The sequence below is a fragment of the Beta vulgaris genome, chromosome 9 (genome assembly GCF_026745355.1).
Source record: "Beta vulgaris subsp. vulgaris cultivar EL10 chromosome 9, EL10.2, whole genome shotgun sequence".
NCBI lineage: Eukaryota > Viridiplantae > Streptophyta > Magnoliopsida > Caryophyllales > Amaranthaceae > Beta > Beta vulgaris.
This window is the reverse complement of record NC_079210.1, coordinates 2,740,072-2,763,239: the sequence shown is the minus strand read 5'-3', so window position 1 is coordinate 2,763,239 and position 23,168 is coordinate 2,740,072. Positions and strand designations below refer to the sequence as shown.

Sequence of the window (23,168 nt, the reverse complement as noted above, 5' to 3'; positions counted from 1 at the left end):
GAAATATTAAATAATAATTGAAAGTTTGTATTATTGTTGGTCAAGAGGCCAAAGTTTGTATTATTCTAGTTAAATAATCCATCAATTTATATACATGTATGTAATCAAAAATCATCAAATCAAAAATTTAGATTAGCATAAATTAGAGGAATTTTTTTTCCTAGTTTCTATTCCTATTGTTAAAGTGTAAGATTAAATTAATATATTACGATTGAAATGGCATATATGAGATCAAAGACCTATTAATTAATAATAATGGTGATAAACGATAATCAACACTCGATGAAAACTCATTGATTATATATAGGGTCATTTTACTCCTATTCTCTAACATCTGTAAATATTTGTTTGTAGCATAATTCCATTAGATTGATTGTTGAACCATTTCATTAGAAGTAGGTTTTGAATTCAAGCACTTTTGGACACTTCTCTTAATAGCACCATTTCATCAGAAAGTAGGCCTTGAATTCAAGCACTTTTGGTCACTTCTCTTACTCAATAACATTGTCAAATATTGCGTTATGCGCCTACACTTTTATACATATTATTATATGCTATCCATAGTATTCGCGAATGTGTAAAAAATCTCTCTTATACTCATGAGACAATTTCAACAGTATCGACATTTGACTTCCTATTAGTGTAAAGAAGTCCTGATATTGCATTAATATGTCAATCATAATTGCATGTTCAGCAATGAGCACATAGACTTAGTTTCTGACCACATCAAGTGTGTTCTTAAAAAGTATAGCACAATTGAAAAATTGTGCATCAAAGCTTTAGCAGTCAGGTGAACAGAGCCCTGTAGTCCGATGCCTCTTGACTCATCTCTTCAAGAGTTCTATCCTTCCTTTCCTTGTCCAGGTCCAGCTTTTGTGCTAATTCCTTCTCCTTCAAATCTATCTGGTGCCAGAAAACATGAGGAAAGAGAAAGTGAACAAAGATACACTTTGGAAGATAAACTAGACTTGAATAAATACGCCTACCGCATCATAGATCTCATCATTCTTCTCAAAGTCACCAGTTTTCCGAGGAAGTATATGAATGTGCACATGGGCTACAGTCTGTCCTGCCTGAGGCCCATCCTGTGATTTCATAATACACTTCAATAGTTAATTTGACAAATCCAAACGGAAACAACATTTAGTAATTACGTCGAAAGCTTAGCTGATTGAGAAATCCCATAAGACTATATCATAATTCATAATAATAAAAACAAAAGCCATGATTTAATAATATGAAGTATGAACTAACCAATACTCTCGCATAGAGGCACAAAAAATAGGAAACAGAAGATAATAGATCGAGTTTGCATGAAGCTAGTGCCATGTTAGAGTATGTACTTGGATTGCAAGAGTTAGTGATGATGCTTTATGGTAGTCTTCCAGCTGCCTACCAACTTTTTGCGCTGTGAGCCATATATCACAAGTCTCATCAGCAGTGAGATCAGCAAAGCGCTTTACTTCACGCCTCGGGCAGACGAGTACATGTATGAAAAAGTCAAGTAAACCAAGCAAACAGGAACTCAAGCATTAACATGTCCCCAACTGAATTTATAGAACTGATCACAGGTAAAGCAAAATAACAAATTAACAATGCATAAGAATATGAACATAGTTATCTCATGCTGACACAAAAGACTAGCAGGCAAACTTGGCTCAAAGTGCTAAATACAGCCACATACAGAAAGTTCTCCAATTGTTACACCAAGGTATGATATTCAGGCATACCCACTGTAATCATTGCTTCTACTCCCTCCGTCCCATAATATAGTGCTCACTTCTCATTTTTTACAAGAATTAAGAAAAATGGAAGGAGTTTAAGGATTTCACAAAAACATATATTTAAGTAAATGTTTGTTGGCTACTTTTGTCTTGGAACTAGCTTTTTTCTTCTTTTTCCTTTAAAATAAAATGAAAGAGCAATAAATGTTTCTTAGAATGGTGTAAAATAATAAAAAGGAACACATATTTTAAAAGAAAGGTAGGGGTATTTCGGAAAGTTTTATGTATAAGTGAAGGATAATTTAGTCCAAACAAATTGATAAAAAAGAAAATAGGCACAATATTTTGGGACACCCAAAAAGGAATGCAAACACTATATTATGGGACGGAGGGAGTAAGTAAAACCCATAAATCCCATATAACAGCCAGCCTTTAAAGTGAACTTGCATTACGTTCACAGGTTAAAAACTCCCTGTCCTCGAGCAAACTACAAGGCAAAGTACGTAAAAGCCAAACTAGAGCCCCAGACAGAACGTCAAAGAAGGTGCTTTGATGAATTACCTCACCATGCAAGATGTTTAAACTGAATACTAGCAAAATTTACAGTTCACTCTTATTTTGTTATGATATGATGTAGAAGTATTATAGGCTTGATCTGATTCTGAGATGGGACCTAATACTTGCATGATGTTTGTAGGCATACCTTAAAAGTTTAAGCATGAACTGATATATAAAGCAGGAAATGCCTGGTTGTGAAACAATAACTTCTAATAGAAAATGAACATGACAATTAGAAGGAATGCAATGTCCACAAAAATCAGAGGATATGACCTGCAAAACAAAAAATGAAATAGTTCTTAGACACCAGCACCCAGAGAATGTCAAGTAGAATAATAGAGCGAGGTCATAATAAAAGAGCATTTTACACAATATAACAAATTTAGCATACATGAGAACCAAGGTAACTTGAATTGACTGGCAATCTTGTATAAAGTTTTTTAAGCCGATGCTTAATGGGATAATCAATGACAACCCCAGAAGAAACTCAATTCAGGTGAAGAGTTACGGGCAAAAGCAGATAAAAAGTTAGCTTTGCAGCATTTTTAGAACTTTTTCACATATTTCTCTTTTGCGAAGAAGGGATCAAATTTTAGACCATATGTCTCACATTTTAGTATGCACATCTACCACTACTTAACAATTGTAGGAATATTTTACTTTGGGAGATCTTCTTGACAAAAACACAGCATAGTTCTTTTGGCATTGATCATTTCCAGAAACAGATAAATTTACATGACAATTTCATAAAGCATATGAAATTAACTTGACCATGCCCACAGTCAACTTGAGGAGAATGTGTAAGGTTGCAACAAGTCACTAACCACAAAACGGATATCAAACTTATTCTATACACATCTCCCTAGATTTTATGCTCTCTATTGAAAAGTCTAATACAAAATATGCAATAAAAGTTGGTGCCAGTAAACTGTTATGGTTCACGCAACATAAAAGATCCTATTAGCGTAACCAAATTAAGCAAGACAGTGATGGTTGCTCTAAGCCTCAAAGAATCAAGTCTGTGGCATTAGTCCATTCATGACATAAGCATTATAATTAAGCTCTTTTAAGAGCTCAGCTTCAGAACACCTCTTACATAAACAAGCCACTATCATCAAGAAGAGGTTAGCCTTTATATGCATGTCATGTAGAAAAGGATCCCTGAGTTACAGTGCATATTTGGACACTACGACTCAATATTTGTCTGCCTAGAGTGTAAATAACCAAATTAACAAAACATACTTTGTGAACAAACAACTGATGCTAAATCTTTCTTTTTTTTTGGAGGGGGGGGGGGGGGTTGAGGGAGGGATGCTGAGACAAAGAAACATTAACCAAGGAGAGAAGGCTTACCAGGAAGAAGGGGGCGCAGATTCACCATGGCATAAGACAGATTGGTAGAGTAAAATACTTCTTTTGAATCAATTTTGTAAGGCCCGAATGTAAAAGGTTCCAATTCCATCTGCACGTTCCATGTGATATTCATTAGGGGTTGCAGAATCACTGATCATATCCAAAATACAGCTACTGTCAAGAAAATATATAATTGCTGAAAACTTGACAAGTGAGAAGAAACTCTGAAACCCGCCTTGCAGGATCTCGTAAACATTGTGGAAAAAGCTTGAGGCCCTCTTGATGATGCAAAAATCATGGTAATGGAAGAACACCTCATGCTCTGGAGACTGGAACTCCTGGTAATGGGGGTCAAAGTCTGTGCCAAAAGTATGCGCTCCAATTGCCTTAAAATCATCTTCCTTAAATCTTAACCTGGATTACATATAATGATCTAAAATCTAAAGAATTGATAACAGCTCTATACTAAAAGGTACTTAAGAAAGGCTCATCTATTATCAAAAGTTGGTCAAAAAAGTTTCAGCAGAAACTTCCATCTAGGATAAGCACGAGAAAGAATGGAGTAATGGAGAATAGCGACAAGTTATGAACTAACGATATAGAAGAGACTCTTATTTTTCTAAAGATTATCACGGAACGGTAATAGGGCATTCTAAGGTCTTTACGAAGGATGTTAAAGAAAATAATTTGGAAGAAGCTAAAGGATGGAAGAGGATGATTATAAAGGCTATAGCTCAATCTTCCCTACCTATGTGATGAATGTGTTTAAGTATCCATCCTCGTTTTGTGATGAATTATGGTCTCTTATAGCTCAGTTGTGATGGGGTCAAAAGGGTGGTGAAAGAAAGGTGCATTGGGTGGCTTTGAAAAAATTATGTCTTCCAAAGAAGGATGGTGGTTTGGGTTTCAGAGACTTTAAACTGTTTAATTGGGGTATGCAAGCTTGGAGTCTTATGTCTTTTGGGGACTTTCTTCTGCACTCCATCCTCAAAGCTCGCTACTTTCAGAACACTTCCTTTATGGAGTCCACTTTAGGAACCTCTCCGAGCTAAAACTTGTCGTGGTATTTGAGAAGCTAGATGGGTGATCAAAAGTGGCATGTGCTAGCGAATAGGAGATGGAGAACATGTTAAAATATGGAAGAATCCTTGGATCCCGAATACTCAAACTCAGAAAATAATTTCTCCAACAGCCCAACCAATTGGCGAGTTTAATCAAGAGGTGGAGATGAGCGCCCTTCTTGATCCAATTTCTAGGAATTGGAGTCAGTTCCTAATGGAGAACGGCGATAAGTTATGACCTAACGGTTTACAAGAGACTCTTGTCTCTCTAAAGATTATCACAGGACATAAAATGATAACCTTTCTAGAATCTAGCCTAACTACAATATGTGCGAGAAAATATTTCGTACACCAAATGATTAACAGGTATAATAAGACCTTTGTTTCAACCAGCAAAGGTTGGAAAATTCAGGCAGCAACCGTAAAGCCGTTACATGCGCTCTAGACTCTTAAATTAAAATGTACACCAAAAAATGTCACAGTTGACCTTTTCTCAGCAACTTTCATGCTTCTGCAGTTCTACTTTGCCATAAGATAAAAAGGAAACCAACTTGTACTCAAAATTCTGGTAAGGAACTAAACATAGTTACATCTATTAACACATAAACAACAATGACAACCACATGTTTCTCCTTTATAAGCTAAGTCCAGGATCATACACCCTACAATTGAAAAGACGTGTTCCAAGAAGATCACAAAAAAGAAGAAAAAAATTGAGGATAATTGATAAAAAGGATGTAAAAAGAATTACATTATACGTAATAGCAATGACATAGTAAGAAAATATGCCCATGTGCAAGAATGCACATACACAATGGAGCCCTTTGCAATTGAAAAGGTTATTCTGATAAGAGAGTAGAGAACAATTTACAAAGATATCATATTAAAACAATAACACGCTACTAATATATTCCATACAAAGGGTACTTAAGGGAAAACATCCTAATAGTAAACCCTTGGAAATCTAAAATTACGCTTTAAGTCTCATGCAACTCGCCTTACAATCATATCAAAAACCCACAACTTCTCAGCTCCATTAAAGCGTCCAAAGACTGAGAGAAACCTAGAAATCATCATAGACTTCGTGAAGTTCCTAAGGTAGTTGGCAATGCAGTAAGATGCACAGAACCATAGGGCCTCCTCTTCTAAAACATCAATACGATATTGTGATAGTTTATTCTATGAGAAAAGCAATTTAAGAGATACCCTTAACCTTAGAGGAATTATTGTCTTAGAACTTAGAAGTGATTTTGCAGCCTAAACAAATTGACACCAAGTGCTTTGACAAAAGAAATGCAGAAGACCAAATTCAAAAGCAAAAACAGTATATCAAAGTTGAAAGGAACTACAAAATTTTTTTAAAAAAGACAAAAATTAAAAATTTACAAATACCATTGTTTAGCATCTAAAATCGAGAACTCCTTCCCCCACGATTTTAGGAGGCTAGGAGGGTGTTGGGAGTCCGGGTAGCTCCTTTTGTTCTTCATGGATACATTACTTGAAAAAACATTATAGTCGTTTACATTGCGAGCTAATTATAGTGGTTAAGGAGTTTGTTAGAAGCTTGACAATAGCCTCTTGTATATAATCTCTTTCGCCCAGCTCTCTCGTATAATTCTAGTACTAATGACACGAAATTATCCTTAGCTCAACATTCACAAAAACTTAACACCATTGTTTGATTGGCTTAGGTTTCTAACTTAGGTGAATCATTATTCATTTCACCATTGAACAATGGCAATTTAGCTGATACACAGGCCCGTCCCTGAGCCAGGGCAAGAGGGGCTGCCGCCCTGGGCCCGGGGATGACAGGTCATTCATTACTGATTTCCAGCCACAACACTTGAAAAATTAATCTCATGAAATTAAACAAGAACAAGTAACACAAATATGCGCATCTACAAATTGTAACATAAATTTTCTTATCATTTACTTCCATGAAACAAAGATGAGATAAGAAGTTAAACCAGAAACTCGAGTCATAAGTTTATAACATGTAAATTATCACTAAAAACATGAGATAGCATGTATGAGAAAGAAAAAATAAGTTGAATTCATGAAACAAATAGCATAAAACCAATCGCATGAATAATCACATGAAGTAGATCTCAAAAATCGCAATTCCACACCAAAATCCGCAACAAAACAAGTAGATTCATCTAAGGAACAAAACAAGAACCTGGAACGAGCTTCTGCAATTCGAGCTTTGCGTATGGCGTATGAGAATTGAGAGGTTCCAGATTCCAGAGGTTCTAAAGGAATTCAATTTGCTTATGAGTTGGGCAACGGCACCGTGAGCTTTTTTGGAGTGTTACTCGCATATAGGCTACTAGTCTTCATATGCACGACGTGCGTTAATTTTAAAATTTGTTATTCTATTAAATACTTCATTCGTACTTTATTTATGATTAAATTTAAATGTGAAAACTTCAACAGTTAGATAAATTTAGATATATTAATTCGCTAATGTAAAAGAATAAAAAGGTTGTGAGTGATTGTTAACATTAATTTTTTGTGAATGAATATTGAACAGAAAGAACAAAAATAATGAGTTGGTTTAACTGAATTAAAGAGTGTCAAAGATAGTGAATGTTCAGACTTTTCATGTGCACGTTATGTATGTCATTTTTTTTATAAGGTATAAATATTTGTCCATTTAATTTTGATTGAAGTATTTGATGCATATACCATTTTAAACTTGTTTTAAATGGCAAGTTGGAATGAGAATTTTTAAATGATAAAATGGCAAGTTGGAATGAGAATTTTTAAATGATTTGCTTTTGTAATTTTTTTCATTCCATTAATTAAATCATTAAGGGTATTTTAGTCACTCCAAAAGAAGACACCACACCTCCTCCCTTGGCTTATATAATAGAGATATACCTATGTAGTTTAAGACTATATGCGAGTAAGGAACAGAAAAGGTAAAGTACTAAATACCATATAAAAATACAATGTAGTATTTAGGGCGTTAGTAAAAAAATTTAGGGCGTCAAATAGCAAAACTCATTTTTTTTTTATGCACAACACCCGAAAATGTAACATAAATTGACGAGTTTATCTCTATTATATAAGCAAAGTGATGAGCTACGGTGTCGTCTTGTAAAATTACTGTTCTACCCTTTACTTATTAAAAAATGCTAACTATAAAATATTCAATTCTTTCTTGATCTATATTTATGTATAATAACTAATAAGGAAACTTAAGATTGTTTAATTTATAATAAGATATAATGTACACATAAAATATTTTCCAAAATAATATGCTTAAAAGAGATATTCTTGATTGAAAATGAAACTAATCTAACTAAAGCAATTTCAAACAATTAAAAAGTAAGAACTTATACATTAACATAAGTATGCATATGAGAATAGTTAGGGATGACAATTGGGCGGGGCGGGTGCGGAGGATGGTACCCCCACACCCACACCCGCATTAAATTCTCATCCCCATCCCCGCCCCACCACCCATTGCGGGGAAAGATTTTATCACCATCCCCGCCCCACCACCCATTGCGGGGGAAATTCTAGACCCACCCCCGCTCCACCCCCGCACCCGCATCGTACCCGCGTCATACCCACTTCATCCCCGCAAAAAATTTGCCATAAGCCCATTATAGTTGTCTACTTCACAAAATCACAACATATAATATAGTAAAAGAAAAGTTAAAATACATCGAAAAAGGCAAATGTTTTATTACATTTAAAATGTCTTCAAATACGTTAGTAATATATGTATATAAATAGAATTTTAATAATAAATATGCGGGGCGGGGTGGCGGCGGGGTGGGGCGGGGCAGGGAGGGATGGGGCGGGTATAACATAAAATCCACACCCGCTCCACCACCCAATGCGGGTACAATTTTAATCCCCATCCCCACCAAACCTAGACCCATCCCCGCCCCAATTGGGCGGGGATGGGGCGGGTTTCCTACTTGACCCGCCCCACTGCCATCCCTAAGAATAGTAATAGCTTATTGTACATCGATGATCTGTTAGAATTCTAAATATTATCATATAAATAGGATTATTATTCCTAGCCTGTTCTCTCCATCTTATTTTCAATTCAGTTTCAATCAGTTGGATTCATGCTCCGTTTGGTAGTGTGTAAAATATTTTCCATGAAAATTAGTTTTCCTTTTCCTCTCACTTTTCGTTGTTTGCTATGTTAAGGGGTGTAATTCCTGTAGGTAGTTATCTAATCCTTGAGGTTTTTTGAAGAATTGTGAAGGAAAACCCATTGTGACGGGCTCCATGAGTTGGTTTGTTACTGAGTTTGGTGAATCTGACGGGGCGTTTGGTATGAGGGATTCGGAGTTTGGGGATTAGAGGATGGGATTGGGAATGGGAGTTAGAAGGTGGGAATTCATTAAATATATCTCAATCCCTTGTTTGGTATGTTAGTGGGATTATGTTGAGAATATTATTATCCCATGTTTGGTATGAGGTACTTAAGTAGGGAATATATTGCTAAATTACAAATTTACCCATTTTAATGAAGGATAGTAAAAGAAGAGCAAACAATTTTGGTGAAGTATATTTTAATAAAGGGTAAATTTGTCTTTTAACATAACTAGAAATAATCCCCCTCCTTAATACCTGCCCCCTCCCATGTCTTATTTTGGTGGATAAGAGGGGTTTAATCCCATTCCCCTTCACATGGGAATTTAGATATCCCCTCAAACAAACATGGGATATATACCCATGGGATATAATTCCCATTCCCACCCCCTAATCCCCCTAAACAAACACCCCTGGGGTATTATAGAAGGACATCCCAATGATTCCCATTTTCTCCAGGTGAAGGTCAAATGGTTAGAGTCAAAAAGAGAGGCAATATAAATCAGATTGATGCATAAAAGGATAATTTTGGTTCTAGAAATAGTTTTATGACTTTTATCTTATTTTTTACCTTACTTATCTAATCTTAGGCGGATATATGGAGTTGGTAGATGCAATTCTTAGGTGCGTATGCCTTTTAACATTGATGATAGTTATTAATTTGCAAACTTCTAAATTTTTGTCAATTTATTTTATTTGATTCTATTTTCCTTTACTGTTCTTATTAGTTTTTGTTTAGACTAGCGATAATACCTCCATACTCAAATGTGTTGTTTAAGTCTTTTTTATGTTGCAAATGTTATCAGTTACTAATAAAAACAATAATATGATGGTTTGGAGATCGTAAAAAGGCGGACTGAACAACGTTTGTATAGTTGCAAGGAGTATCAACTTAAAAAAGATGTACGTAGTACTATAAACTATGCATCATCCTACCCTTTTAAGAGTGGGAAAGGTGGTTTATGAACAATAATTTACATGTGCATTGGGGCGTTGTTGTTGTTGTTAAAAAAAAATTAATTCTAACTTGCTTTTGCTATTAATCTTCACCTTTCAGCTACTTCGCTTTTATGCCTATTATACAACAAATTACCCATGGCAAGAGCTTTGCCCATAAGAGCTTTGGGAGTAGGTTCTTGTTTTCATCATCTAAGTCATTTTTCTCATGGTTTGCAATAAAACTAAGGTTTAAACAAAATCTCTTTAGTTTAAGAATGAGCTGGTAGGAAGAGGCAATGGGAGTTTCCTGAAGACCATAAATAATGAGGCTGTAATGAGTCAATCTAAACTCTAAAGTAATCAATATTTAATTTTTTGGAAAAAAATACCTATTAAAATCAAAATTTTGTGAAAAACTACCTAATAAAAAAAAAATTGTGAAAAACTACCTAATAAAATACAAAAGTTTGTAAAATACTACCTCCCGCCGGATTTTGACTGTTGACTTCCGTTCTTCGGCGTTGACTTCCCCACGTGACCCTCACAAATCATCCCCCACCTACAGCCACCAAGACACCACCCCCAACCACCAAGACACCACCTCCACTACCCTTAATGCCCCCCGAAACACCCTCCCCTACCCCAGCCACCACCCCCTCCCCACCCCTAGCCACCACCCATTGCGCCACTCAAACCTCCACCCATTACGCCACCCAAAACCCCCCGCCGCGCCACCCAAATGCTCAAACATTAACCCTCTCCTCCCCACCCCGACACCCAAAACAGCCCAAAAACCCACCCTCCCTTCCCGCAACCCCCCCCCCCCTCCACTAATTTCCGGCACCCCACGAACCTAATCCCCCACCCAAAACCGCTAATAACCCAGAAAACCCGTTAACCCTAGAAAATGAGTTTTTTAGGTTTTTATTGGTTATTGGTGGTTTTGGGTGGGGGATTAGGTTCATTTACCTTCTGTCTTTTCTCTTTAAAATTGAAATATAAACTCTAAAGAATTCTCTTAATTTCAAATTCATTATTATTTATTTCTTAAACAAAAATAAATCATATAAAAATTAATCAATTGTAAGATAGGCAATAAACTTATGAAGCCGTACCTCCCCTTATTTTCAAGATAGATATCCGGCTAACATCAAAAGAAGTAAATATTAATAAAAGTATGTTAAAAAAAATTTTGCTAATGTAATTGACCATTGTCAATGAAGCAAGAAAGATGATCGATTGAGCAACCCCGCAAGAAATTTGGTATTTGAGTGAAATACTGTAAAATTGTATGTGGAGCAATTAACTTAAATTTCAACATTATTCAGACTAATGGAACAAAATAGCTCAAATAAATCAATTATTCCAATATATACCAAAATAAAATAATTTTGCAAACATGTAAACAACCCAAAAAAAAAAAAAATCTATTAGTAATTTAAATAGGAGTAAGTTAGAGAGTTAGGGGAACGGACTACATATTAATCAACAACAAAATCAATTCAACACAACTACACTTCAATAACAATAATCCCAAAATCGAAAAATTCAAGAATTAACCCTTGCATATTTTCTCTTCACCTGAAAATTTTGTTATAGGTTTAGATAATTATAAATTTATAATTATTACATTATATTTAACGATAAGTATAAACCAAATGGTCTAAACATAAATATTATATATAACGATTAATCTCTATTTTTAATATATCTCTCAATCAAAGTCGTATAATGTTTGTTTGGATCGTTTCAATATATCTTATCAAAATATCTAATGGATATCATTTTTACTTGATATGAATTACTCCCTCCGTTTCTTAAAGATCTTCCCACTTACTGTTCCTACAGATACCAAGGAAAATCAAGTTGTGTGAGGCATGGTGTGAGTAAAGTAGGAGAGAGAAAGGGGTTAAGATAAATAAACAAATAAAAAGGGGTTAAAGTAAGAGAGAGAAAGGGAGTAAAATTGAATTGATAATGTAATGGTGGACCATATGATAGTGACATGAGAGTGTAAATAGGGAAATTTGTTTTACCAAATAAGGAATAAAGCAAAAGAGGGAAGATCTTTTGGAAACACCCTTAAACGGAAAGAGGGAAGATCTTTAAGAAACGGAGGGAGTACTATATATTTTTTTTTGACAGGAATTACTATATATATTGATAATTAAATTTATACATTGACAAACGTAATGAATAAATTATGCCAAATAATAAAGAACGAGGGAATTAGTTACCAAGCCAATTACAACAATAATATAGGGTGACAAAGTACCATCATGGAAATTTGCAACAAAAAATATCAAATGAATACAATAATTAAGTATCTGTCAAAAAAAAAATACAATAATTAAGTGAAACAATTAAATGTCAATGACATTAGAATAAAAAAAATTAAAAAGAGATGAATGGAGTTATAATGGTTATATAGTGAAATTATAAGGGAAAATTAAATAAATGCCAAGTAAAAAGACACAAGGGTAGGTTGCCCCACTCACTTAGATAGTCTAAAACTGGCAAACTAAATTGAGCTAGTTCATTGTATCAAATCTATCAGTATAAAACTTCCAAATATTTTGATACAGTTATGCTTCCAACACAAACTAGTGATTTCAAGAAGTTCCATAATTCAAAAATCAGTAATCTCACCCACTGCTCTACTCACTGCCACTAGTTGCTAATTCATTCAACTAACTATAAAAAAAATTATTTTAAATAATAAAATCACAATTTCAAATAGATTATAGTAAAATATGAGTCAACAATCAACATATAGTGTCCTAACCACTGTGTTTAATATTGGTGTGATAATTATACTCATTTAATGTCTTAAGACTCTCATCCAAGGTTTTTCCACTTAAATTAGTTAATTATAATTAAATGGGACACTTGTTTCTTCCCCTGTTTTAATGATTTTAGACTAGACTAGTAGAGTAATAAAGTTGTTGTTTACTAGTTAGTAGTTATCTTAACTAGAGTTCAGGACTTATTAATTAACATTCTACCTTCCATTCCAAAAAAAAAAAATTAACATTCTACCTTTCGACACCACAATTCTACATTAGTACATTAAAATTACATCCACGGAAATTAGAAACCAAACATAACAAATCAATCATTTCAATTTCCAATAATTTTAATTTTTTTTTAAAAAAAAACAAACCGAACCTGCCGAGAGAACTCGAGCCCGAGACAGTGGCAGAAGGCAACACCGTAGCAGGAGTAGTAGCCGAGCCGAAAGAGTTGTTGATCTGAAAGAGACGGCAAAGGTTGACAGAGGAGAGGAAGAACCGATATACTTAGGGTTTGCAATTGTGAATGAAAAAAAAATAAAAAATAAATAAAACAAAGGGCTGGGTTTCGAGCCCCTGACTTGGGTTTCAACCAGTTGGACGCGCGCTAGTATACAAAGTTTATGCACAAATTTTAATAGGAGTACAAGTATTTATTCCTTTTCTTATTTTTTATTTACAATTTTTTATTTATTAAAAAAAAACTATCTGTTTTTTTTTCGGTTCTAGTATGGTTCAGCTGAACCCATACTAAAAATGCCACTGTCGCCTGCCCGAAGGAGAGGAGATTCAAAGGTCTTCAGGAGAGAATGAGAAATAAGAGTGTTTTTTTTTTTAGTTTAATGTATGCTAACATGTACCTGTTCTAATGCACGGGTTTTAACTTAGTTATAGGTGATAAAAATCTGTTTTTAAAAATAGTGTTGATGTAAAAATAACATAAGAATAATATTTTTTAAACACAAATTACGGGAAAAGAAATAGCATCACAGTTTTTTTTTTTTCCGAGCAAATCCTGGTTTCTCTTGTGAAACTTACCAATATTATAATTTTTTTTTGCTTACTCATCATCATTTTCCTCCTTCCCTCCTTCCCTCCTTCCTCCTCCTTTCCTCCTTCCCTCATCTGTAATGGCTGAACCTTCACCATCATCTTCTTCGTCATTCTCTATCTTCTTCCTCCTCCTTCACGATTCCGACGACTTCGTCATCGAATTAAACAAAAAACCCTAACAAAATTGGAGAAATAATGGCATGGTTAACCCCATAGGGTAGGATTTATCTTTCTTTTCCATTGATTATGTTTGTGAGTGTCAATCTCTCCATTGAAGCCACTGATTTCTCCATTGAAGTCTTAGAATGCCATTGATGGAGGTGAGAGAATGGAGGAACAAAACCCACCGTCATTGATGGAGGTGAGACCGTGAGAGAATGGAGGAAGAAGACCCAGCTGCCATTGATGGAGTTGAGAGAATAGAGGAAGAAGAAGAACAATTTACAATATTAGCCCCAGTTATTACATGAAATGACACAAATACCCGGCCCTCATGAGAAACATGTTATGCTTATCATGAAGAGAAGCATGAATTTACCCTTTCTTTACTCCGTATTTTTTTAAAAAAGCATCACTTTATTTATATGTGGTTAATATAATAATATATAAAATGTTAAAACATTGAAAAAGCCACAATCTTGCCATAAAGGCAAGGAAGGGCTCTTAGCTGCGGTATATTTACCTTTTGCCGAAAAAAAGAAACATTGAAAAGGATTGAATAGATAGTTTAATTTTGTGGATGTCTTATTCTAAGTAATAATATTTTCCTTTCCATCTCACTTGAGGTACCACCGCCACTCTTATTTTCCTATTCTTTCTTTTGGAGAATATTATATAAATGACAGCCAATATGTCACAATAAATCATTTATTGTGTCTTTCTTTTTCGGATTTTATGGTCTCGCCCGATCTGCTAGAAAAATAGGCGGGTTTTGGCACGACTAAAAGTACAATTTTAATTTACTTGTTAGCCCAATATTTGGGCATGAGATTACATATTAACTCAATCGTAAGGCCCCTTGTGACCCGTTTTTTTAGTCACCTTCAATTTCAAGTGAAAGTTGTGAAAAAATTAGGATAACTCAACTCACAAACTACAACCATAATATCTTGATAATGCTCTGCAAAACAACATAGGGTTCCATTAAAAGATGATGAAATATTAAGCGAGTGATGTATAATTGATATCATATGGTAGATATATTTACATCACCTTAAGTAATTACACCTTCAAGCACCATAAATAAATATATTTTTAAATTCGTTGACACCAAATTATTGCAGCAAGACTTCAATTTTAATCAAGGTAACACAATGACAAAATATTCCTTTATTAATTTTGTATCAGAACCCAAAATATATGTATTTTATGCGTTGTGGTGCTTTGTTTAATATGGTTGTTCAATTACAAGTTTTTAGATATTGAAAATGTGTAGTTTGTATTTTTTTTAATTGTTTTTTCAACATAAATATTATACTGCAGATTTTTCATTTGAATGGCTAATATAGTTTTAACTACCTCCGTTAGTTTTTATCTGCAACAATAACTATAAAGGGATGTTAAAATTATGTGAAACAAGTTACAAACTATCCTTATTTAGTAAAAAAAATTCAATAAAAAGACCAAAGTACCCTTTGTAGACACTAAAAATTTATTAGTGTTTTACATGAAAATAAATTAATTATTATTGAGCTAAAATAAATATGAATAGCCCAATTTAATCAATTTAGCCCACTCAAATTACATATCCAAATTAGATTAAACAAATACAATTTGGGTTATAAAGTATTGGGCTAGCCCAGATTATTAGTCCAAATAAGGTGGTCAAGTGGCAAAGGTAAAAAGACTTCCAAGTCATAAACAGGCCCAAACCCATAAATTACCAAGTCCATGAAGGGATCTCCATTCCCTATAAATAGACCTCACATCTCTCAGTTGAGGGGACGGAAAAATCATTATTCTCAAGAGCTCATCAAATTCTCTTAGAATTCTCTCTGCAATTAGTCAACAAGCACATCAAAACTGTGCCGACTATTCAAATACACCCAAACATATTCGACTGAGATTCAAGCTTTGTCAGCCCTCATTCGAATATACCCAAACAAAACTCAAACTCAGGTTGACGTCGACAAAACGTCATCCCACACTCAAACTCAAATTGACGTTGACAACAGGTTAGTCTACATTCAACTCCACGTCGACACAACACGTACTTCAAGCTACGAAACAGAATCAGAGGACTTAGTTTATTTTTCATTATAAACTGTTTACAGAGATTGTACTCAATACATTTATTGAAATATAATTTCTTTGTTACTTTGTTTCTCGTCTTATTTATTTCGACTCGAAATTTTGTGTATACAGATTTTGGCACGCTCGGTGGGACCATCTCTGCCTCTCATCTCTGTTTCGTCATCAACAACAAATCTGAGAAATGGCCTCAAGCAAGAACATCTCTCAATCTTCTGAAAACTCTGCTGACACCCCACGAAAATCTGTAACGTTGGGTGATTATATGGATGATATGACTCTTGGTTTTCGTACCAGAGGAATGAAGAAGGCTGCTATTGCTGCCGCCGCTGCAAAGCTCCGAACTGCGAACGTTCCTACCAGGCCAAGAAAGCTCTCTAAGCCTATTGCTACTGAATCATCTGTCGTGCATGGCTCATACAAGGAGCGTGAAACCCCTGTGTTTGGCTCAATCGCTTTGGCTGAACGTGAGCCATCATTGATTGCTTCTCAAATATGGAAGCAACTCTCATCTGATAAGTCAGACAGACTGACTGTCCACACTAGCCCTCTCTTTGACCCACTCAATGTGGGGAGTGACGATGAGACAAGTGATGACATTGTTGACTCATCGCCTCTAAAGATTATCAACTTAGAGGAACCCTTACTCTCTCAGTCGAACACTGCTGCTGTATGTTATGGTAACTTCGGCTAAGACAGTTGAGGAACAACTTGCTGAAATGAATAGCCTACTCCAAAAATTAATGAATGATGGAGAAGAAAAAGATGCTCAAATCGACTCCAAAATGAGCAAATCGCTGCCCTCAACAAGAAACTTGAGGGAGACGACGCAGCATCAAGACTGGATGGGGTGAAAGCGAAGGCGATAGTGGTGAAGACGATCGCCGCCCACCACAGCTCGACAACTTGAGTTATTAGTAGCTCACGCTATCAAAAATCAACTCGGGGAAAGTTCTCAAGGCAGTCATCGGTATGTAAAGCCTTATACCAAAAGAATTGACAAGCTGCAGATGCCACTTGGCTATCAGCCCCCAAGTTCCAGCATTTCGATGGGAAAGGAAATCCTAAGCAACACATTGCTCACTTTGTGGAAACATGCAATAATGCTGGTACCACAGATGATTTCCTGGTCAAACAATTCGTTCGTTCTCTTAAAGGCATGGCCTTTGACTGGTACACTGATTTACCCTCACAATCCATCGACAGTTGGGATCAAATGGAGGAGGAATTCCTGAACAGGTTCTATAGCACTCGACGTATTGTCAGTATGACTGAACTAACTAAGACTCACCAGTGGAAGGATGAGCCAGTCATCGATTACATCAATCGTTGGCGCGCATTGAGTCTAGAGTGTAAAGATCGCCTGACTGAAGTCTCTGCTGTTGAGATGTGCATTCAAGGGATGGATTGGGACTTGCTTTATATTTTGCAAGGTATAAAGCCTAGGACTTTTCAGGAGTTGGCTACGCGAGCTCATGACATGGAGCTTACCATTGCCAACAATAGAGGCAAAAGCAACACTTCTTCAGAGTACAAGAAAGAGAAGAAGGATTTTAAGAAAACTGACAAGACTGCCAAAGTTCGACTAAGGAGTCAATGTCGATCACGACTACCTCCTCGCCTGTCAAGATCTCTAGCAAGGCTGGTACTGAAAACAATAAGGGTTCACCTTCCAAAGAACCTAGGAAAAATAGGCCAACCTTGAAAGAACTCCAAGCAAAGAAATATCCATTTCCAGACTCTGATTTATCAGGGATGTTAGATGATTTGCTTGAAAACAAAGTCATTGAATTGCCCGAAGCTAAGCGTCCTGCGGAGGTCGGTAGGACTTCTGATCCTAACTACTGTCGGTACCACAGGCTGATTAGTCATCCTATAGAAAAGTGTATAACACTCAAGGAGAGAATCATGCAACTTGCAAAGGATGGGAAGATTGTATTGGATTTTGATGAAGTTGTCGAAGCTAATCATGCCTCTGCAATGTTAGATTCTTATTGGGAGGCTCAAACTTTGCAGTTTGGGAGTCTGGAGCCAGTAATTGTACATGTGTTGCGACCAGTTCTTCAAGTTGATGAGGTGCCATTTATTGAGCACAGTAGCCCAACTAGCAACCAACAAGAAGAGGATGACGAAGGGTGGACGTTAGTCACTAGAAGGAGGCCTAGACGACAGTCGAAGCCTCAACCAAAGGTTGCTTGTCGTAAGAAGAACACCAAAAAAGGAAAAGCTCAAGACGCTCGAAAGAAAAGAAAAGTCAAAAAAGCATACTAAACAACAAGTATTGCCCATTGACTTACTTGAACAAGACCCACTTACTCCTGTAATCTTGAAAGAATTCTTTCCTGAAGATTACTTTACTACGGTTACTGTTAATGCTACCTCATTCGTTGAGAATAATGAAGAAAAAGAAGAAGAGGGAGATCAAGAGAAGGTTAAAGAAAATGAAGTCTCTGTTAAAGTGACTGTTCAACATTCAGGGTCAGAGATAGATCCAAAGATATTATCTATCTTAGAAGCTCTTCCTACACGCATGGGATGGAGGCAGATCTTTCATTTGCCTCGAGAAATGTGTCGACAGGTGGCTCTTGCACTTCAGCATCCAGAACTATACCTTGACAAAGTGAAAGATGCTGGAGAGCCAATAGAAAGTTCGGCTAAATGCACGTCATGTAATTTTGCCTTAGCCTTCACTGATGAAGACTTATTGTTGGGTTCAAAACCTCACAACCGACCCTTGTTTGTTGCTGGTTATATTTTTGGCCAGAGAGTGAATCGTATCTTAGTGGATGGAGGTTCAGCTGTCAACATCATGCCAAAGTCCACCATGATTGATTTGGGGATCACTATGGAAGATCTTTCTGATAGTCGTCTAATGATCCAGGGGTTCAATTTGAACAGTCAGCGTGCCATAGGCATAATACGTCTTAACCTTGTGATGGGAGAGTTAACATCATCTACTCTCTTCCATGTCATAGATACAAAGACGTCATATAAAATGTTGCTTGGACGACCATGGTTACACGAAAATGGGGTGGTCGCATCAACCCTTCATCAATGTCTGAAATTTTATCGAGGAGGAGAGAAGAAAATAAATGGAGATGTAAAACCCTTTAGCATGACAGATTCGTACTTTGCCGATGCTAAGTTTTTTGAAGATGAAGAACCCTCGAGTGAAATGTTGCCATCTAAAATTCCTTCAACGGGGAAAAGGGGTACAAACAAAAATGGTGACATTCCATCGTCATCAAGCTCTAGGGAGTCAACCACCACTGAGATGCAACAACAAAAAATAAGGGAAAGGTAAAAGAAGAAGTTGTTGCTCAACCCCTTAAAGCAATGAAGAATTCAGTAACTACTCCAGTTTTGCGATATATTCCTAAATCACGTCGTAAGGAAGGGGAATCACCTTTTGCAGGGCATCAGGTCATGAAAGTAGATCCAAAGGAAGAAAAAGGAGTAGATGAGACTACTCTCCAATGTTTAAAGCAAGAAGTGGTTGTTCCTTTGCCTAGAGCCAACCACAATCAAATTGCTAAGCCTCCGACATCGGAATCTGTTGATCAATCTAGGAGAAAATGGCTTAACAAGGGTAAATTTGACCCAAACGCTTATAAGCTCTTGGCGAACTCTGGTTATGACTTCGAAAATCCAGCGTCCATGGGAAATGTTATTGAGGTTGAGCCTCATGGAATCAATGACACACAAAAGAATTACAAGAATATGGCGTTGAGGTACGTCCGACTAAAGTTGGTTTGGGATTTGAAGCTCCAACACCCATCAAAATTTCCGCACGGCGTAGAGGGACAACCTCTTCTTCACAATATATTACTGCGGAGGAAGTCGAAGAAAATGAGGGTGAAGAAGGTGCGACCCAGCAAAAAATATCGGTCTTTGATCGAATACAGTCGCCTGTCATAAAGAACCATACATCGGTTTTTGACAGACTTGGTGGACATGAGCTAAATGAAGGTGTGAAACCAAAAACACGAACACCCTTACAAGATTCTCGATTCTCTAAGAAGAAAGCATCTGTCTTTAAACGTCTTGGCGCATCGACCTCAATTGATAAACAACCAAGACGGTCGGTACTAAGTCGCATCACAAGAAGCAAAGATGAAGTCAAAGGCGAGGACGCACCTCAAAGTGTTATTCCATCTCGCATGAGGCGTACACAGGTGGTAGACATCATTGAACATACACCTTTGAAAGCCAAAGGTCGTGTCATAGTGTTAACAAATCAAAGGAGTTCGCCTAGTCAAGAAAAAGAAAAGGATGTTGAATTTGTTTCTTCAAACCATATCACAGGGCATGAGGCTCCTGAAAGTGACGAGGAGATGGAAACAGATGAGGCTCCTAAAACTCTTGAAGATGGGGGGCAAGCCACCGTTGATGAGTTAAAAGAGTTAAACCTTGGAACTCAAGAAGAGCCACGCCCTGTCTACGTAAGCGCTTCTCTTACCCAACATGAAGAACAAAAATATTCCATGTTACTCTCTGATTATAAAGACGTATTTGCATGGAGCTATAAGGAGATGCCAGGACTCGACCCGAAAGTCGTTGTCCATCGTTTAGCCATCAAAAAGGGTGTCAGCCCAAAGAAGCAATCTCAAAGACGTTTCAGGCCAGAACTAATTCCTGAAATTGAGGCAGAAGTAAACAAGCTCATTGATGCAGGATTTATTCGTGAAGTCAAGTACCCTACTTGGATAGCAAACATTGTGCCAGTACGAAAGAAAAATGGACAGTTACGAGTTTGTGTGGACTTCCGCGATTTGAATGAGGCGTGTCCAAAGGATGATTTCCCACTCCCCGTAACGGAAATCATGATTGATGCTACCACTGGTCATGAGGCTTTGTCATTTATGGATTGTACAGCTGGATACAATCAAATCCACATGGCTCCTGAAGATCAAGAAGCAACTGCATTTCGAACCCCTAAAGGGATATTCTGTTACAAAGTTATGCCTTTCGGCTTGAAAAATGCCGGAGCTACGTATCAGCGTGCAATGCAGAAAATTTTCGAAGATATGATGCATCAAATTGTGGAATGCTACGTAGACGACTTGGTGGTAAAGTCTAAGAAGAAGGAGAATCATTTACATGACCTTCGTCAAGTCTTCGAAAGATTGCGAAAATGGAAATTAAAGATGAACCCTTCAAGTGCGCTTTCGGCGTCACCTCAGGAAAGTTTCTAGGCTTCATTGTCAGGCACAGGGGCATTGAAATTGATCAAGCAAAGATTAAGGCCATCCAAGAGATGCCTGAACCTAAGAACCTCAAGGAGTTGCGTGGCCTCCAAGGGCGTCTCGCTTACATTCGAAGGTTTATTTCCAATTTGGCAGGCAGATGTCATCCTTTTAGTCATCTCATGAAAAAGGATGCCCCATTCAAATGGGATGACTCATGTAAAAAGGCCTTCGAAAGTATCAAGAAGTATTTGTCTTCTCCCCCGTCTTGGGGGCACCAATAAAAGGGAAACCACTCATCCTTTATATCGCGGCGCAGGAGCGATCCCTGGGGGCAATGTGTGCTCAAGAGCAAGAAGATCGTAAGGAGACAGCTCTTTATTATTTAAGCCGAACTTTGGTGGGTGCTGAATTGAATTACTCCCCCATTGAAAAAATTTGCCTTGCTTTGATTTTTGCAATCCAAAAATTAAGACATTACATGCAAGCACATACAGTTCATGTCATCTCAAGGTCTGACCCAATAAAATACATTCTCTCAAGGCCCGTGTTGTCTGGCAGACTTGCAAAGTGGGCTATGCTTCTAAACAATATGACATTGTGTATGTTCCGCAAAAGGTTGTCAAGGGTCAAACGATAGCATACTTTTTTGCGGACCACCCAGTCCCTGCAGAATGGGAGATATCAGATGATTTGCCAGGTGAAGACGTGTTTTTCATTGAAATACTCCCACCTTGGAAAATGTACTTTGACGGTGCCGCTCGTCATGACGGTGCGGGAGCTGGAGTTGTCTTCATTTCTCCAGAAAAGTGTATACTGCCATACTCTTTTATGCTAACTCAACTGTGCTCCAATAATATGGCTGAGTACCAAGCACTCATAATAGGCCTCCAAATGGCAATCGAAATGGGACTTAGAGATTTAGACATTCACGGGGACTCCCAATTGGTCCTAAAACAACTATCAGGTGAATATGAAGTCAAAAAGAATGATTTAATCCCTTGTCAAAGGCAAGCATCACAATTGCTTGACAAACTCGATACCGTCAAGTTAGAACATGTTCCAAGGAGTGCCAACAAGATGGCTGACGCGCTAGCTGGGCTTGCAGCCACTTTGGCACTGGGGGCAGAAGAAAGAATGTATGTACCCGTTTGCAAACAATGGGTTGTTACTCCTGATGACGATGGTGTTGACAAATATGCTGAAGAAGTCGACATAATCTCTGTCTATCAAATCGACAAAAAGATTGGCGTCAACCAATTATCGATTATTTGGAACATGAAAAATTGCCAAGTGATCCAAAACATAAGACAGAGATTCGTCGTCGAGCCTCACGATTTATATATTATAAGGGGACTCTCTATCGACGATCCTTTCATGGTCTTTGGTTAAGATGTCTTGGAGATGAAGAAGCAAAACAAACCATGGAGGAAGCTCACTCTGGAGTCTGTGGCGCTCATCAGTCTGGTCCAAAACTACATGACCGTATTAAAAGAATGGGTTACTATTGGCCAACCATGGTACAAGATAGCATGGACTATGCAAAGAAATGTGAAGCCTGCCAATTTCACGCTAACTTCATTCATCAACCTCCAGAGCCATTGCACCCCACAGTCGCATCCTGGCCATTTGAAGCATGGGGACTCGATGTAGTTGGCCCAATTACACCAAAGTCATCTGCTGGACAAGCATATATTTTGGCAGCGACTGATTATTTTTCTAAGTGGGCAGAAGCCATCCCCCTACGTGAAGTGAAAAAAGAAAATGTTGTTGACTTCATTCGTACTCACATCATCTACAGATATGGTTACCCCAACGAATTGTCACGGACAATGGAACACCATTTTACAATAAGTTGATGAAAAACTTATGTGAGAAGTTTAAATTCACACAACATAGATCATCAATGTA

The 23,168-nt window shown here is 37.0% G+C and overlaps 1 protein-coding gene and 1 pseudogene across 1 annotated transcript; one reads left to right on the top strand and one right to left on the bottom strand.

The window, feature by feature from the left end:
* Nucleotides 1-576: 576 nt before the first annotated feature.
* Nucleotides 577-7,030, bottom strand: LOC104902682 (bifunctional bis(5'-adenosyl)-triphosphatase/adenylylsulfatase FHIT). The gene is made up of 6 exons (XM_057391653.1): nucleotides 6,876-7,030; nucleotides 3,871-4,049; nucleotides 3,635-3,744; nucleotides 1,344-1,491; nucleotides 987-1,085; nucleotides 577-903 (listed from the first exon to the last, which is right to left on the bottom strand). Exons 2-6 carry the CDS (start codon nucleotides 4,030-4,032, stop codon nucleotides 787-789), a joined length of 636 nt encoding a protein of 211 aa, XP_057247636.1. The 5' UTR covers nucleotides 4,033-4,049; nucleotides 6,876-7,030; the 3' UTR covers nucleotides 577-786.
* Nucleotides 7,031-19,407: 12,377 nt separating this feature from the next.
* Nucleotides 19,408-22,649, top strand: LOC125493841 (uncharacterized; annotated as a pseudogene).
* The last annotated feature ends 519 nt before the right edge of the window (nucleotides 22,650-23,168 follow it).

Coding starts and splice junctions, on each gene's coding strand:
- LOC104902682 (XM_057391653.1), bottom strand. CDS start 4,032: ATGATTTTAAGGCAATTGGAGCGCATACTTTTGGCACAGACTTTGACC. Junction 1,492..3,634: donor CTGCGCCCCCTTCTTCCTGG/TAAGCCTTCTCT, acceptor TGACTTTTTCAT/ACATGTACTCGTCTGCCCGA. Junction 1,086..1,343: donor CACTAACTCTTGCAATCCAA/GTACATACTCTA, acceptor ATGAAATCACAG/GATGGGCCTCAGGCAGGACA.